We start from the raw sequence: 16,208 nt of genomic DNA on the forward strand, positions 1-16,208 counted from the left end.
TGATACATCCTTTCAAAACCTTTTCCAGATCTAATATTCTGTACAGTTAAACTTAAAAACAGAGATCACCGAAAAGATGTGAGAAAAATGCAAAATCAAATGGTTATAAAATTATGCTTTGCAGACTTGGGTGACCTTTTTGATTCAGTTCCAGTATTCAGTGTGTTTAACTTCACTCCTCCCTTCACTTTGGGATTTTCTGGCATCTCTATTCTTTAGCTAAAGCCATAGTTTGTGGAGAGGCTACAACTGATCACAAGTCTGTCATTGTATGAAAATTCAATAACAACATGGGAAAACAGAAGCATTACAAGACATAAATAATCATCTGTATTGGGCATTAGGTTTGTACTACAAAGCAGGATGCTGGACAGAAGATCTGTCCAAGTCCAGTTAAAAGGAGGATGAACAAACAAATCAAAGCATCACGAAAATAACAATTACCAAATAACACATTAATTATAATGAAACATGATATTGGCAATAAAATGATAAGGGATTGGTTGTCTTCAGATTGGAGTTGGGTTTTTGCAAACCCATCAGTTTATGCTCAACATTTGCTATAAGAAAATGACTGTAATTTTTCACCTTAAGAAAATTTAAGCTTTGGAAATGCCAGCTAGAGTTAAAAGATAAATCAGTCTTATGCACAAGGGAGTGGGCAGATATTCTTAAGTCATTATGTGGGACTCCTACCAAAGAAAACCAAATGCTGAAGTTTAATTCACCCTAACAATGTTGGTTTAGGGTGTGCAAACGTATGCAGCAAGGTTAATGCATTTTTATATTTTGTCTAACAGATCGGTTATATTTTCAGTTGAATTGTAAGGTTAGGTGTTAAATTATCTAAAGAAATTGCTATAAAAATATGCATCATAATTTTTTTTAATAGGGATGTGTACACATTTGAGATCCACTGCATATTATTGTATTCCAGCTGCAGAGGGATTAATTGTTGTTCTTTAGTTTTGAATAAAAAAACAATTAAAAAAATCTAAATTTAATATAGTGAAACTGGTATTTTTCCTAGAGGTTATCACACCGGCCCAATGCTTGAATAGACCACTGTAGATAACTGAACAATAAAGATTCATGTTCTAATTGGTCTCTGTTTAACTATTTTTCTCCTAAAAAAAATTCATTCGAATGAGGCACCAGACTGCATTGAGTGTGCAAGCTCTTCTTACATGAAGCAGACACATGTGAAGCACAAAAACAAATACAAGCAAACACTGCCATTAAATACCAAAAGAATAAGAATATATTCCACTGGTATCGTTGTGAAATTAAACAGATCATCCAGGAGGATCCAGTGCTGACTGTCATAAAAAAAAAAAGAAATAAATATCGGACTTCAGATATTCGTTTTTCTGGTGACTGTGTAGCCACCAGAAAAATGAAGGTCCAAACTTACAGTTTATTTACGTCTACAGAGCTTCCTCTAAAACATGGAACCATCAGTGAATCAGAACAGAAAAGTCTACTGCCGTCTCCAGCCAAAGGCACTTCACGCTGCTGAGCATGACGCAGACGAGCCGTCGGACCACACCTGCTACAGTATACTCCATCATCATCATCATCAGCGTTTTTTGGTTTCGGATTCATAAAAGAGGGAAAGGGTGTGATCTATAATCCTGACGCAGGAGGTTCTAAGGCTTCGAGTCAGGGCGGTCAGTTCAGTTGTAATGTGGGTGGAGAAGTATCTCAGGTTTTGGCGGTATGGACATTAAGGCTCTACTTTGCTGGTACAAATACTGAAATAAGGAGCATATGCTAAAATGAGAGTTAAACTAAAGCCTATCTAACAGCTGGACAAATTATGTAGTAAATAGAAAAAAAAATCACAGTGATTTTCCAAGAAATACAAACAATATGTTTAAAACTATGATCTTGTTGAGTTGGATCACGTTTATAATCCTTTATCTCGGTCTTTCTGTGCTGGATTCAGTTAGACCTGGATTAAAATCTAAAGGGCTGGATGAAGAGTCACCTGCTGCACAGAAAGGTACCTGAATTTCTTCTTGTTTTTTCCCCCATTATGCTTTTATAAATTTTAGATAACAATCAGGGAATTGAAATATAATCTATATGCTACAATCAATAAACAAGATCCCAAAGTTTAAAATGTTTTTGTGTGTGTGTGTGTGTTTTAAGGAAAACATACAAAAAGGTAAAAACTTCATTCTTTTTCTTTGGGACAAACCTCTTCATTTGTGCAAGAGCTCAACTGGAACAACCCACAGAGTCTATCTGTACACATCCAGATCTATAATCTACTATACCGAAATGTCCTTTTCTCCAACAGGTTATTGATGATACACAGGGTCTGACCTTCGGTACGTGTTGGCTGAGGAGGAATTTTTCTCCACCAGGGGGCGAAATATTTTTTTTTCTTTCTTTCTTCTTTCTCTAGCTTTTCCCAAAGGCTCTTAACGCGAACCCCACTTATATTCCCATGTTCACAGCCATAAAGTTCTGATGCACTCAGAAAACTTAATTAGTGGGAGAGATGACGAGTGCTCCTCATCCCAGGGAGTTCTTGGGAAAAACCAACCGTGTTGATTCTCACAGGGTGTCATGGCTACACTGTCACTGCCTTCGTTGATGGCTAGTTTATAAAGTGGTAGTGAAAATGTAGCCATTTTTATCCTTGACTGATTACATTTTTTTTTTTTTTGTGAACTGAAAGTTTGGTAGTTTTTTGTAAGGGATCTATATTTCTCCCTTCAGTGTCACCATGAATAATCACCAAGCAAAGGCCATAGATGTGCATCTGTTAACGAGGTGGAGTGTGTTATTCCTTGACAAGTCGATAGATGTGGTGCTGTGCTCCGTGGTCGTTGTTCGACACCTCAAACACACACGCCATGCACAGCAAGGTTTCCCGAGTTTCTTTGTTGCTCACCGCCTGGACGTCAAAACAGATTAAAAATGCTTTAAAATACATTCACCTCCAAATATTTTAAATTTCATTTAGGCGTGTTAGAGCAGGGTTAGGCTAGCATCTAAAAGTTGAGGAATAGTAACTCTAGAGGACTGAGACTGGTCACACAGAAAACTACTTTGATGTTCCTAAAAAGAAGGCTTGCTACGTAGGCCTGTCACAATAATAATTTTGCTGAGCGATTAATTGTCTCAAAAATTATTGCGATAAACGATAATATTGTTTGAAGACCTTTTTACACTGATTTAATGGAAATGACGTAATAATGCATGCGATTTCCTGCCAAAGATAGATACACTTTATTTTCAAAAGAACATTTAACACTGGAACTGATAAACAAAATAAACAAAACAACCAAAAATAAAATGGATTCTCAGTCTCCATTAACAAAAAATGTACTAGAATACAAACTAAACAACATAAAGCCAAAGTGGAAATAAATACTGCATTCAACCAAAAGAGTGCAGATTATGAAGTCTGTATATTATATTGCCCTTCAGTAATAATTAGATTTAAATAGAGATGATGGGCACATCCGGCTACCTGATGCAATAGTTCACACCACATGATTTTTTGCTCCTATTTTTCCCCATACGATTTCGTAACCGATCATCCTGTAGTGCAGGGGTGGGCAACTCCAGGCCTCGAGGGCCAGTCTCCTGCAACTTTTAGATGTGTCTCTACTTCAACACACCTGAGTCAAATAATGAGGTCACTAGCAGGACTCTGGAGAACTTGACTGCATTTAGGAGGTGATTCAGCTGTTGGATTCATGTGTGTTGGATCAGGGAGACATCTAAGAGTTGCAGGACACCGGCCCTCGAGGACCAGGATTGCCCACCCCTGCTGTAGTGTGTGGTGTGTTACGGTAGATCGTCGTTGCCGCTCCAATCTAAATCAGGGGTTTTCTCCGACTGGGAGCTTTAACTCAACCTGTTGAATGTGACAGGTAGCCAATCAGAAAGCCTGGATTCTCCTCCGTGTTTTCTGAGGGGAAATTACTCGGGGAATCCCAAACAGCTGACACAGGGCAACCCGAAGTCCAGCGGACATTGGAGATGATATGTGGAAACAACATTAATGTTTATTCAACATTTCGTGCAAAGAATATAGAAATGACAAGGGGAGCGAAATTGCTACTGCAGTTGATAAACCCGGTAACCTTTCAGCTGTTCTTCGTTAACGTGACGTAAATAGGTTCTAATGATTTTCATTCAGTCAGGACTTTACGCTGACACTAGCCACATGCATTGCAGGTAGATTGTAGTAAAGTATTGATTAATGCCTGGTTTTAAAATTAGTTCACTGGACTTGTAACCATTATTTTGTGCCCATTGTTGGACACCACACAGCAGGATCTAACCCGATCGAACCGTTATACCTAGGATTTCTGTGGGCTAATGTGTGGTCTCTCAGGTTTTGAAAATGGGCCGACAATCGGCTGACAGTTCTAAGATCATGTAGTGTGCGCTGGGCTTTTCACTAAGGAAAGGAGGAAGGAGGGTCAGTGGAGAGCACCGGAGTTGAGCCCTTTTTTTCATTCAGTGTCATTAACAGAAAGAGAAAAAGGACGGAAGAGACGATAATTAAAATGAGGTCAATAGTTTTAACTTATTGTGCGATTAATTGATTTATTGTTTATCGTGACAGGCCTATTGCTACGCATTATGCATGTAAAAATGCCAGACATTTTCAGAGTCCTCAGTCATTTTTGATCATTTCAGAGTAGAAAAATTTGCCATAAATTGACGGCAGATGTTAGATCGGGAGGAAATTAATATGAAATTTATTCCAATGAGGAGTATGTGTCAGCTTCTGACGGGAACAGTGTAATTGAGCAAGCTAGATTTTCACTTACTGAAATATATCAAAAATTATTACATAAAAATTACACATTTAAAGTATATATATATATATATAAAAAAAGAATAATTAATGGTTTTACTTTTTTAAAGCAGAAAGGTGTTTAATCATTGTTGCCCTCACCAGCAGAATTGTGAAGTTCTCCAGCACGCTGTTCATCATGTATTTCTCTGGCAGGTGCTTCAGCTTGTGGATAAAGTTGATCATGTATTCACACATAGGAGAGCGACTGATTCTGTAGACAAATCGTCCATTTTCAAACGTGGCATACTCCGTCTGTTAGACAGCGGGGAGGGAACAGGGTTAGGGTGATTTCTCTCTCTTAATTTTACCTGTCACTTCCATCTATGCTCTTCTGAATGGTGCACATCAGTCCCAAATTATTTGGGGAAAATCATCCGAACGCCTATATTTCTAAAGTTCCAATTGTGAACGAAACAGTTTGGCCAATTAAAGAAAACATTTTCATCAAAGGTGTCAGGCTATGTTTAGGTATTTTTAACAGAAAAACTGGATGAAAACGCAGGTGATGGTATGGATGACTGAGTGTGTATGTATAGGTAAAACCTTACATCAGCAAATATAGGAAATGTTTCTTGGTTTATCTGAAAACCAAATTATCTGGATGAATAATATGTTATTGTTTTTTATTCTATAACAGCTCATCATTCTGCCAAAATGTAAAATTGGTATAAATCCCAAAATGCTTTGATCATTTTGTTCACTTATCAGTAAAAATACAAAAATATGCTTTGAACAAGGAGAATTACAAATAATAACTCCATAACCCAATAAAAAAAACATTCATAACTTTGCCTAAATGTCATTATTTTCACTTCACTACTCTATAATCAAGTTTGATAAAAAATACATCAACGGTATGTTTAAAAAAAAAACTTGCAGTCCTACTCACCTCCACTTTCTCGACCACCTGCTTGCCGAAGGAGCAGACCTTTGTGGAGCAGCTGATGGTCATGCTTTCTGAGCTCTCGTACTGGCTGGTCACCCCATAGAAGGCTGCAGAGTCATCCTGTACGCTGTAATTAAGATCCGCCTGAAGACAACACACACCCCCAAAATAGGTAAAACATAAGGATGTTGCAGGAATTCATCTAAAAACTCCTAGAAGATGATAAAATGCGACATCAGCACTGCCGCATTTCTAAGAGTAAGAAAACAGTGCCCTCTGGTGGGAAAAATGTCCCTGCATTTTCTTGGAATTGAACCACCCAGTAGTACTGTAACTCAGTGAAGTGTCCTGTCATTCATGTAACAAATTGATATAGTCATTTTTTATGTCATGGAAATTAGGAGAAAATGTTAATTTTATAGCTCAAGTTTCAAGAGTTTTCTTTTTATTTATTTAATTTTTTTTACAGGTTTTGAGAAATTGTGAAATGTTTAGCAACACCTTCCAAAAGGGAAAACAAAAGGTTCCTTGCAGAAACTAAAGCACTATAACTTTAAGAGGCAACAAAAAAATATTTCAACTGAGACGATGAAGCTCAACACTTTTCAAAACCCTGCGGAAACTTTGTTAATTTATTGTTGGCGTTAACACAATATCTGTATTCATAATTCTGTTACTAAAGAAGAAAAATGTTTAATCAGAGCAGCGAGAACACGCTGTACCTGGATTACAGGTTGGGAGACGTGGGAAGGGTTTGTCCCTTTTTGTAATGAGTTCTCTAAGGAGCACTGAGCGTCTCCGAGCTGTGAGCAAACACACACAAATGCACAAACACCATATGCTACACCACCAACATGTACAGCAGTCATCCACACACACACACACACACACACACACACACACACACACACACACACACACACACACACACACACACACACACACACACACACACACACACACACACCAAGATCAAACTGAGCTCTGTTAAAGCAGCAGATTATCAGAAACATGCTCCATTGTGGTAGATCTGAGAGCTTTTTAATTAAATTCAGAGAGGAGGCTCTCAACATAATGCACAAACTCGCTCTTTGTTTGAGTATATCTCATCAGTTCTGCTCTTATTGTACACCGAGTCCACTTCACTACTCTGCAGGTTTCTGCCCTCCTATCTTTGAATTCTGCTGACCAACAGCTTTGCCATCCATGCACAGCGGGGATTCTCCTGTCAAAGTTTTCTAGCAGCAGCCAGGAAGACGGAGGCTATTTGCTTTCAATTTGTCTCTAAGTGAAGTAGTAATCGTTTTTTGTGCCTGTTGCTGAGGTTTTACCAAAAAACTAAGCAATAAAACTGAGAATATTTAAATAAATTAACTGAAAGGTATTTATTGCCTTTTTAAGTTAAAGCAAAATGACATTTTCCAAAAGCAAACAGGGCTGTCATCATTTCTAAATATTGTCCTCCTGTTTAATAAGTCTATTTTCTAAATGTTTTGTTTCCCATACAACTCAGATGTCTGCTGAGGTTTGAACTGATGATGTTGCTGTGGTATTTCATTGGCCTGTGGAAATGTTTCAACATTGAGTGATATAGATTACCATAGCAACAGGTTGATGTTTTCTTTATATCTACAGTACTGCCACAAACTGGACTGGAGCAGTTTTAGATTTTCTTTTCAGATTTCTCTTTAGGATTTTGATTGTTATTTTTTAAATGAAGTCGGATTTTTTGAAAATTATTTTATTTAGGGCAACATAGGGAGTTTTAGCAGGCTAATTTCCACATTCAGAATGGTGATGTTTTTCAATTTTCTTGTACATCTAAACAGCCATATTGTGATCATTTTAGTATAATTTCAGTGTTCTGGAGTTGATCATTGTTTTTGTAGTGAAAAATAAAACACAGTACTTGATGTCAAAGAACTAATCTGGTTGGACAGCTGGGGCTACAATGTAGCTTACCACTGTCGGTGTGTGCGCGTGAATGGGAAAAGCTGAAGGCAAGGTTTTGTTAGGAAACGACTCGTTTCAAACGGTTCAGTTTGAGAGTTGTCTTTGTGGCCGTTATTATGAAGCCAAAATAAATGGTTTTGTTTTCTTTAACAAACCATTAAACAGCCCATTATTTATAAATCTCCCTTGTAAAGAATTTTATGCATTTTAACAGGTGAAGCTAATTTCTGCCAAAGCTGGAGACTGCGGCTCAGACTCGCTGCTATTCAGTTGTATACACTACAACAAACACACCTGAATCAGATGAATGGCTCATTACCAGGCCTCTGTAGAGCTGAATGATGTGCTGATGAAGACATTCAGGCATTTGACTCAGGTGTGTTTGAGAAGGGATGCATGTAAAAGTTGCAGGATGGAAACTCTGGGGAACTGGACTTGGGCACCTCCATGGTAACGCAAAAAAGACAAAAACTAATGATTTATTCAAATGATCTACACTCACCAGCTCACCCCTGATTACATGACATAAACATTGTTCCTGAGACCTCAGTCTCAGACATTGTGTTGGAGTTGAATTGAGACTTTGAAGCACGAGTCTATATAAAGTCTAAAGTTTGTTTTTGTGAATTAAGTGTGATACAAGCCCACGCTACCCCGATTAGACTCGTTAGGATCTAGAACAATTTAATGTCATCTCCAAAAAATGACACTGCTATTCACATCACACAACAAAATTCTAACTGTAAACAACATTACAGTTGGAATACATTAAATCCATCCTAATGTATGTGAAAGATTTATGTTGTCATTCAGTGACTTAAAGTGCAATACCTCTGATGGTCCCTAGGGGCTAGCTGCAATAGACTCCCCTTCTCTTCCATGAAATGGTGAATCAATAGATGTTTCCCATGAGCTAGTACGGTTTCATTAGCTGAACTCATTCCTTATAATTGGTGTTCTGGTGGCAAGCAGCGTTAAACTAGGGGACGACCTCATGGTGGCTGCTTAGTCTTTCTAACACCTTAATCTGTTTACTGCACTCATTGGATACTACAATGCCATTAATGAGTTCAGCAATCATTTGCTTCCATGTCAACTAATCATCGGCTGGTGAAGATGCTAATACTACTTTAGATTTTGTTTTTAAAGTCTGAGCTGGGAGTGATGTCACTCCTAATTTGTCAATGTCAAATTTATTTATATAGCACTTTTAAAAAAGGTGTAAAACTGCACCAAAGCGATGTCCAAGAACGACAATAACACAAATTGATAAAACCATAATTTCAGAGAATTCTAGTTGCAAGAACTATTATCAATGCAAGCCTATAAAATATTACCCAGTCTTATGAGTTTTGACGTCACCCACAACACGCAGTGTATGATCACAATGGGGTGTAAGCAAGATGAAAGCATGGATCCACCCTACCTTATATTAATGGTTCAGGTTGGAGATAGGGATGAGGGTGGATATTTTCTGTACACATGTTGGACCCCTTAGTGCAAGGGGCATAACCGTCATCAGTTTTGTTGCTGAACTTGTGCATAAAATTGAGCATATTCTAATGGCCACATCCAGTAGGGTAATGCACAATATCGCAGATTTTAAAACAAAACCCGCAACTACACTTTATATCAAAGTTTGTAAAACACAATGGCAAATACATCCATTTACTTATCAATATAATAAATGCAGTAGTCATTTTGGATCTTGGTAGGTATGTCTTGGTATTTGCATAGTTGTCAATTTTACCGAGCTTTGGAGCCCAGAAATGATAACTTGTGAGTAGAAATGAAGCGACTGACCCTGGTCCTCAATGTACACTGTCCTGCATGTTCCAATATATCATGTCAATAGAGATAAATGACCTCATTTGCTTATCAAGTTCTGAAGACGCAAGTTAATATTCCATCAAATTACAGCAGTTTTACTGAGATACATGCTCGCTCAGGAAGACTGATTGCTAAGTCAACAACTTAATGCAGTCACCTGTCCACTGTCACCAGATACTTGCTCAGGAGCAGAAAATGCAGCAAAGTCAATGACTTGGCAATCCACTGGATCTTCTTAGATACATTTTTGTTAAATGGGAAAATAGGCTGAATGTATTATTACTCTGATGCAATCATTATCTAACTGGAATCTATGTAGCTGAATTTCACTATCTAAATGTTTACATGTTGTTGGATTGATTGATTATATGTTTCTTTATAACTGGAGATTAACTTTCATGAAGTGCCTTTAGATGACATTTGTTGTAAACTGGCACTAAATACATAAACTGAAATAAACATAGCTAGAGTTCATCTCAGTCTTTCTTAGATCTCATTAAGAAAGCCGAGGGTTCTGTGTGCATCCATAGAGTTTTGTAGCTGTTACAGAATTTAAGACTTTATTTCCTGCATGAGAGAAAAGTACCTGGAATTTAAAAAACTTGACCTTTTGTTTATCTAGGCATAACTTTTTATGCATCAAACACAATGACATTATCTTGTCTCAAGGTTCTGGGACTTCATTTGTTCTAATATATTCTGTACAGAAGAGCAATAATATATTCAACCCAACCTTGAACATCTACCTGTTCTTTCCGTCACTATTACAAAGTTAAGAAATGCCATGTATATGCTAATATGGGGCTATGTGTTTTCTGGTGGCGTATATAAAATATGAAGCCTGTCAGTTCTTTCACTTGTTAAACTTGGTTTGCAGAAGGCAACCCACTGTGTCACAGCTGTCATAGATGAGTTATTTTGAGGGCAAAATTCTTGAAAGTTTTATAAATTGGCCTGAAGCGTTTGGAGAAAGAACAACGAATTGAGAAACATACTTTAAACACACACGCGCGCACACACACACACAGGAGGGTAGAGGCAGAGCAACCTCTGAGTCAGGAGGTGAGCAGGTGTTCAAACAAAGCGACTGAGCTTTCATCAACCCACCACCTCTATATCCCAGGTGGAAAGACACAGCACACACAAGTACATCCGCCTACGCATACACACACACCCCCGCACGCACACACCTGGAAGTGCAGACAAAGACAAACCTGCATGGAAAAGTACGGCGCACTTACAAAGGTAATTTGCATTTGGGCAATTTTAAAAAAAAATACTCTTAGTACAGAAATATTTTATTTTAAAAAATCGTATCGTAAAAACAAATTAGCAAATTTCCTTACCCAGAACTTGATCAGATAGAATGCGTTCTGTGGGCCCTTGCTGAAAAGCTCTTTAAGACCTCCCTTCTTCTCTGGGAACTTGTCGTAGATTTGCCTGATGTCCACACACTCCAGCAGGGGGTCGCTGTAGCTCGGGTTGCTCTGGCTGATGTGCACAAACAGGTGCTTGTTGTACTGCAAAAAGGATATAGATAAATCAAGAGTTGGAAAAATAAATTTAACATCCTCACATCCATTGTTTCTCTACATTTTCTCTGTAACATGGGCGTGAGTCACATCAGTATGAATGTTAACATTTTAGCAATGAATATGTTTCAAGGTTGTGAATTTTACACATGTGGGCGATGATAAAGATTAAAAAGTCTGGTAATGGTGATCTGTTAGAATAAAACTTGTGATATAACAATGAATTGATCCAGGTTTGGATCACTGACCAATTGATCCAACCTCAAGTGACAATTGCGAGTCACCTCAGGTCTGACCAGCAGTCAATTTCACTAGTAAAGTAAATTGTTTTTGCCACATCAACACAGAAGTTGCTCAAATCAAATTTAAAGCATCACTTCCAAGCCTTTGTCCAAATGTTTCCAGACCAATCAGATGTTAGCAAAATCTCACTATTCTCACTCTTTAATTTGTTTTCCATGAAATTTCAGAGAAAAAATTATACCAATTAGAGTTCCTTGTATTATATTGAGCGTATAAATTGCCCCTCCCCTGTACGTTGCTGTACACTGTCAGGCAGCTGACTGAGAAGAAGACTAATCTATATTTCCCTCTATTTTAAGAAAGAGGAAAATTTGGTTTGGAAATATTTTCAGTGGCAAAAAACACCAACAGCCATGATGTGCAAAATAAAAGGAGTGCCACCTATCATTCTGATGAAAGACACACTGTTAAAAAACACAATTGACAAGCCCTGATGACTGTATTCTGCTGTGTTTTGGTGTTAGAATGATCATTCTGATTCTGATCAAGAATGATCTGTTTTGTAAAATTTGAAGACATGACAAGTGAATTTGAGTTTAAAAAGTTTTAAACTATGAATAAAAATCCGAGACGTTTGCCAAACTAATAGAGGCTAGTCATAGATTTTGGTTCCATTGTGACGTGGTCTGCCTTTAAGGACGCTTCTAGCTCCATCTATTTACAGTAGAATAAATCATGCAGGGAAGGTGACGCCGCTGCACAATAGAATCCATTTCAAAGCCATTGTAGAACATTTTTATGTACTGTCCAAACAGAAAGCAACAAGATGAATGCCAGCTGTCCGTGAGCCCAAGGTAGAAAAATGACAATGAGTCCCCGATGTGGCAAGATGACAGATAGGCTGAGCAGACGGAGAGATAGAGCTTTACAAAGGTTATTCATACAAGGAGACACACAAAGGGCTTTAATGCTGTTCTCTGCTGTAGGGTTATCTGTCATCTCTGTTTATAGGACAATAGGGAGTGCTTATTGTAGACTGCTGTCTGTGTGTGTGCGTGCGTGCGTGCGTGCGCGCTGGTGTGTGTGTGTGTGTGTGTGTGTGTGTGTGTGTGTGTGTGTGTGTGTGTGTGTGTGTGTGTGTGTACTCACGGCTTCCTGATCCCTCTGTGTCTCTAAGAAAGATGAAAACTCCACCAGTCGTAGTTTGGTGGTGCCGATGGATCGCCCCTGCCATGCTGGCTCTCTGTGTATTTGGGCTGCAGCAGCAGGCTCGTAGGCTGACCAAAACACACCAAAAAACACAGTTACAAACCCAAATCAACACTATCATGGCGCACTGTCACAAAATATTTCTGAATCTTTTGCTTTTTCCTCTGCTGTGCTTAGCTACTTTTTTTCACTGGATGGAGTCATTTAACGAGAAAGTGCACTATTAAATTTATGTACTCTTTATTTTCCACACCGTATAGAAACTGAAGCTCACAATGATTGACTTGTATTTAAGATAGGAACTTTGAAAGCTGTTTCTCTTAAAATATGTTCTCATTTACATGAGTTGTTGATAAAATTTTTTAATATTATTAATCTGGAGATCTTAACTACAAAAAAAAGACTGTCTAAATGTTTGTATATCCTGTTGTGGTTGCTCAACTGCAGCGGTTGCCAAATCACACTTAAACATTTAATGTCATGAAAACATTTACTTTTATGTATAATGCTGGTTGAAATCTTTCTAAAACAAGTTTAAAACATTAGTTGGGAGTCAAAAACAGTACGTAATTATTAAAATTAATTTATTTGAGTGTTCTCTTGTGCACAGTTCACCAAAACAAATGTGAAATTAATTTAAAAATACCGGTACATTAGGATTTATAAATCATTTAAAAATATGTCAACATTTCATTCATGGTGAATAATGAAACAAATAGTCCAAATAAATGTTTGAATTTGAAAATTCTGGTTGAGGTGGCAATATTATGTTTAAATAAATTTAAAACAAATGTATTACTTTTAAATACATTTTCTAAGAGTAAGCGTAGAGCTCATAAATTATGTGAAAAGTCAGTTTGACACCGTATCCCTCTTTTCGACCTGCTTTGCGAGACAAGGACGGTAGTACAAGGGACCCATGTGCCTTGGCAGTCAAAGACCACCCTGTGGTGAGGAAACATCATAAATGGCAGGAGAGAGAGCTGACGGTCTGCTTTACAGAAAGAAGATAATTGTCCCATGGTCCCTCTCACCTGCGATTGTGGTGGTCCCTGCTGTCTGCACAGGGTAGGCCTGCTGGGAGAACGGCTTGATGCTGAGAGATTCAGAGAAACACACAAGAACACATTACACACACGCCGCACACACTAAAAACAGACTGGAAGAAAAAGAGACAGTGGGACCAGCCTTTTTGTACTTGCATTATACAAAAAAAGTTTTCTGTTCTCTGTCTTGTATGAACCAAAGCAGGAGTGAAGAGGTCAAGAGCAGCTTCGTGTTCAATGAAAGCTCTACAGCCACAATTGCTACCATTATTATTAGATCCAATAGTACAACAAGCAGTGAAATACTATGAGTTATATTAACAGACATTAAAGCAAGAGAAGGAAACAGCAGGAGGCAGGGTTTAAAATTTTCACCTAATTTTAAACTCAACAGGTGGTCTTCAAGTTGGCATTGACTAGGCAATCAGTGTTTGCCAATATGATGGCAGACAGATTCAACGCATCAGTCGTGTGAATTAATCAAATTAATTGTTTCTGAATCATAAGCTGGGATAATCATGCAGATACAGTCTGATTATAGATTCAGATGCATAATAAATTAAATTGAAGTCTTTGATGTTTTTCATCTCCAGAAAAAAGGCACTCTTCTCCATATCTTCATAGAGCAAAATCACATTGATGCCCTCGGAGAATTCACAATGCTATTTTGTACTGATGAAAAAGAAAAAGCAAATTAGAGACGTTGAAAGTAGCCCCAACTGAAATATGTTGTTAGTGATGAGGAGTAAGACCAAATAATTTCCACCTCTGGTTAAAATTATATTTAAAGTAACATTTTAATTCTACCACCATTTTCTTTTCTGACTGAAAATGCTATTAATATTTCAGAGTGTCCCACCCAGACAGACTTGGAGCTCATCACCAAAGATGAATCCTTACAGTTTGAAATGAAAACGTTGGCCAGCAATTAAAACTAGGCTATAATAAAATGCTATTTAGGAGAATGATATAAATACATTTCAGTATGCTATTGTTCAACTAACAAAAAAAAAATCTAAATGATCTTTTTTTTTTTTTTCAAACTTGACATACATTGTTCGGTTAGAATTTTTAGAGATGCCTGTCAGACATCACATCAGGAAAAAAACATCTTCATTGAATAAGATTGTTTAAATCTAGATTTCAAGAAGATTCAAGGGTGAACATATAGTCTGCTGACATTTGGGTGTTTGGATTTTGAAAAAGTGACATCACCAAACAATAATATTAATATCTCTTTGTAGCTGAAGCACACTGAGTATGATGGCACAAATCAGTGCAACAATGGAAAATTACCTACAAACCTGAAGTACAGTTACCTTGAAATACATAAAGGTCACAATGAACCTCATGGTTTTTTTTATTTTTTTTGTCTATGCGGATTTCTGTCAACATGCAGTGTCTAAACCTGTTGCATTCACTGACACTTTTTTCAGCCTTACAAAATGAAGGCTAACAGTTCTTGTTTAGATTTTAGTCTCTTCTATTTAACTAAAACATTTGGGAATATGCCTCATGTCTATTTACCACTGTTACATTTTTTAGCCTTCATTCTGCCAAGCTGATTTTGTAGAAAAAATAATAATAATAAAACTACATGATGGAATAAAATAGATATACTACTTGATAACAAAATGTTAATTTCTTTTTTTTTCTTTAATTAATTTTCAACAAGTGAAATTTAAGAACCCGAAAACATGAGAATTTACTGGAAGGACCAATGAGCAGCTGTATTTACAGTAACGAGTTAGATAAGAAGGCATTAGAAATGTGACTCACTCTTCTGTGGTGGAGCTGGACTGCCCTCCTGGAATCATCCCCTGCCACAGCTGAAAATAAATTCACGTATTAATATACCACACGGTTAATGCAAACTACAAATGCAAAACAATGTGCTTGTTCCTCGGTGTAACTACGCATGTGTGGCTAATAGATTATTCAGACAAACTGTTTCATTGTCATCCCCGTCCCCGGCCACGTATATATTTGTTGAGGACAAATGCAAGCGTGTCTCTGTGCAAGCGTGTGCGTGTTGTACCTGAGCGTTGCCGGGGAAGCTGGCTCGCACTATTCCAGGCAGCAGCTTGCTGTGTATGGCGGTGGCTGAGACGATCTGAGCCGAGGACATGGACGAGATGCTTTGCAGAGCTTTCTCCTTGGCATTCTGGTCCTGCACGCGAACACAGACATTAACACAATCATTATTGTGGGCGTGCATCGCACTCTGGACTCAATGGCTGCATAGTGTGTCATAATGTCATAAGAAGATGAGGGGGAGGGGGGGGGACAAATATTCAGCAAAAAATTAAGTTCCACAAAAAAAGGTTGCAACAATCATATATTGTGCAGTGAAGCTTAATGCAACACAGTAAAAGCAGCTGTTGGAGCAAACAGTAACGAAAAGCATATCAGATATTTAACCTCAGGGTAAAAGCAGCATGGAACACAAAACAGCTGAATGAAACAGAATTAGAGGCACTGTGATAGCTGGAGAATCACTAATTGGCAGCTTCACTCAAGTTAATTGGCACAGAGAGAAAACTCCCCTCCTGGGAGAGATAATAATATTATAGAAGGTACTGAGATAGGAATCATGCTGGATTTTCATGTTAAATACCAAGATCCAGATGTCGATTCTTTTATTATTTTTGTTCCAAATAATAATAAAAAAAAAACAT

At 37.7% G+C, this 16,208-nt stretch overlaps 1 protein-coding gene across 1 annotated transcript in view; it reads right to left on the reverse strand.

The window, feature by feature from the left end:
• Window positions 1-2,031: 2,031 nt before the first annotated feature.
• LOC102237762 (transcriptional enhancer factor TEF-1-like) overlaps window positions 2,032-16,208 on the reverse strand; it is a 44,057-nt gene continuing 29,880 nt past the window's right edge. Inside the window, exons 5-12 of the mRNA XM_005796237.2 lie at window positions 15,569-15,700; window positions 15,310-15,359; window positions 13,519-13,580; window positions 12,425-12,552; window positions 10,847-11,020; window positions 5,721-5,861; window positions 4,931-5,083; window positions 2,032-2,908 (exon numbers count right to left, since the gene is read on the reverse strand). Of these exons, the coding sequence (XP_005796294.1) occupies window positions 2,795-2,908; window positions 4,931-5,083; window positions 5,721-5,861; window positions 10,847-11,020; window positions 12,425-12,552; window positions 13,519-13,580; window positions 15,310-15,359; window positions 15,569-15,700 (954 nt within the window). The 3' untranslated portion in view covers window positions 2,032-2,794. The remainder of the gene's footprint in view (window positions 2,909-4,930; window positions 5,084-5,720; window positions 5,862-10,846; window positions 11,021-12,424; window positions 12,553-13,518; window positions 13,581-15,309; window positions 15,360-15,568; window positions 15,701-16,208) is intronic.

Source organism: Xiphophorus maculatus, chromosome 2, assembly GCF_002775205.1.
Source record: "Xiphophorus maculatus strain JP 163 A chromosome 2, X_maculatus-5.0-male, whole genome shotgun sequence".
Lineage (NCBI taxonomy): Eukaryota > Metazoa > Chordata > Actinopteri > Cyprinodontiformes > Poeciliidae > Xiphophorus > Xiphophorus maculatus.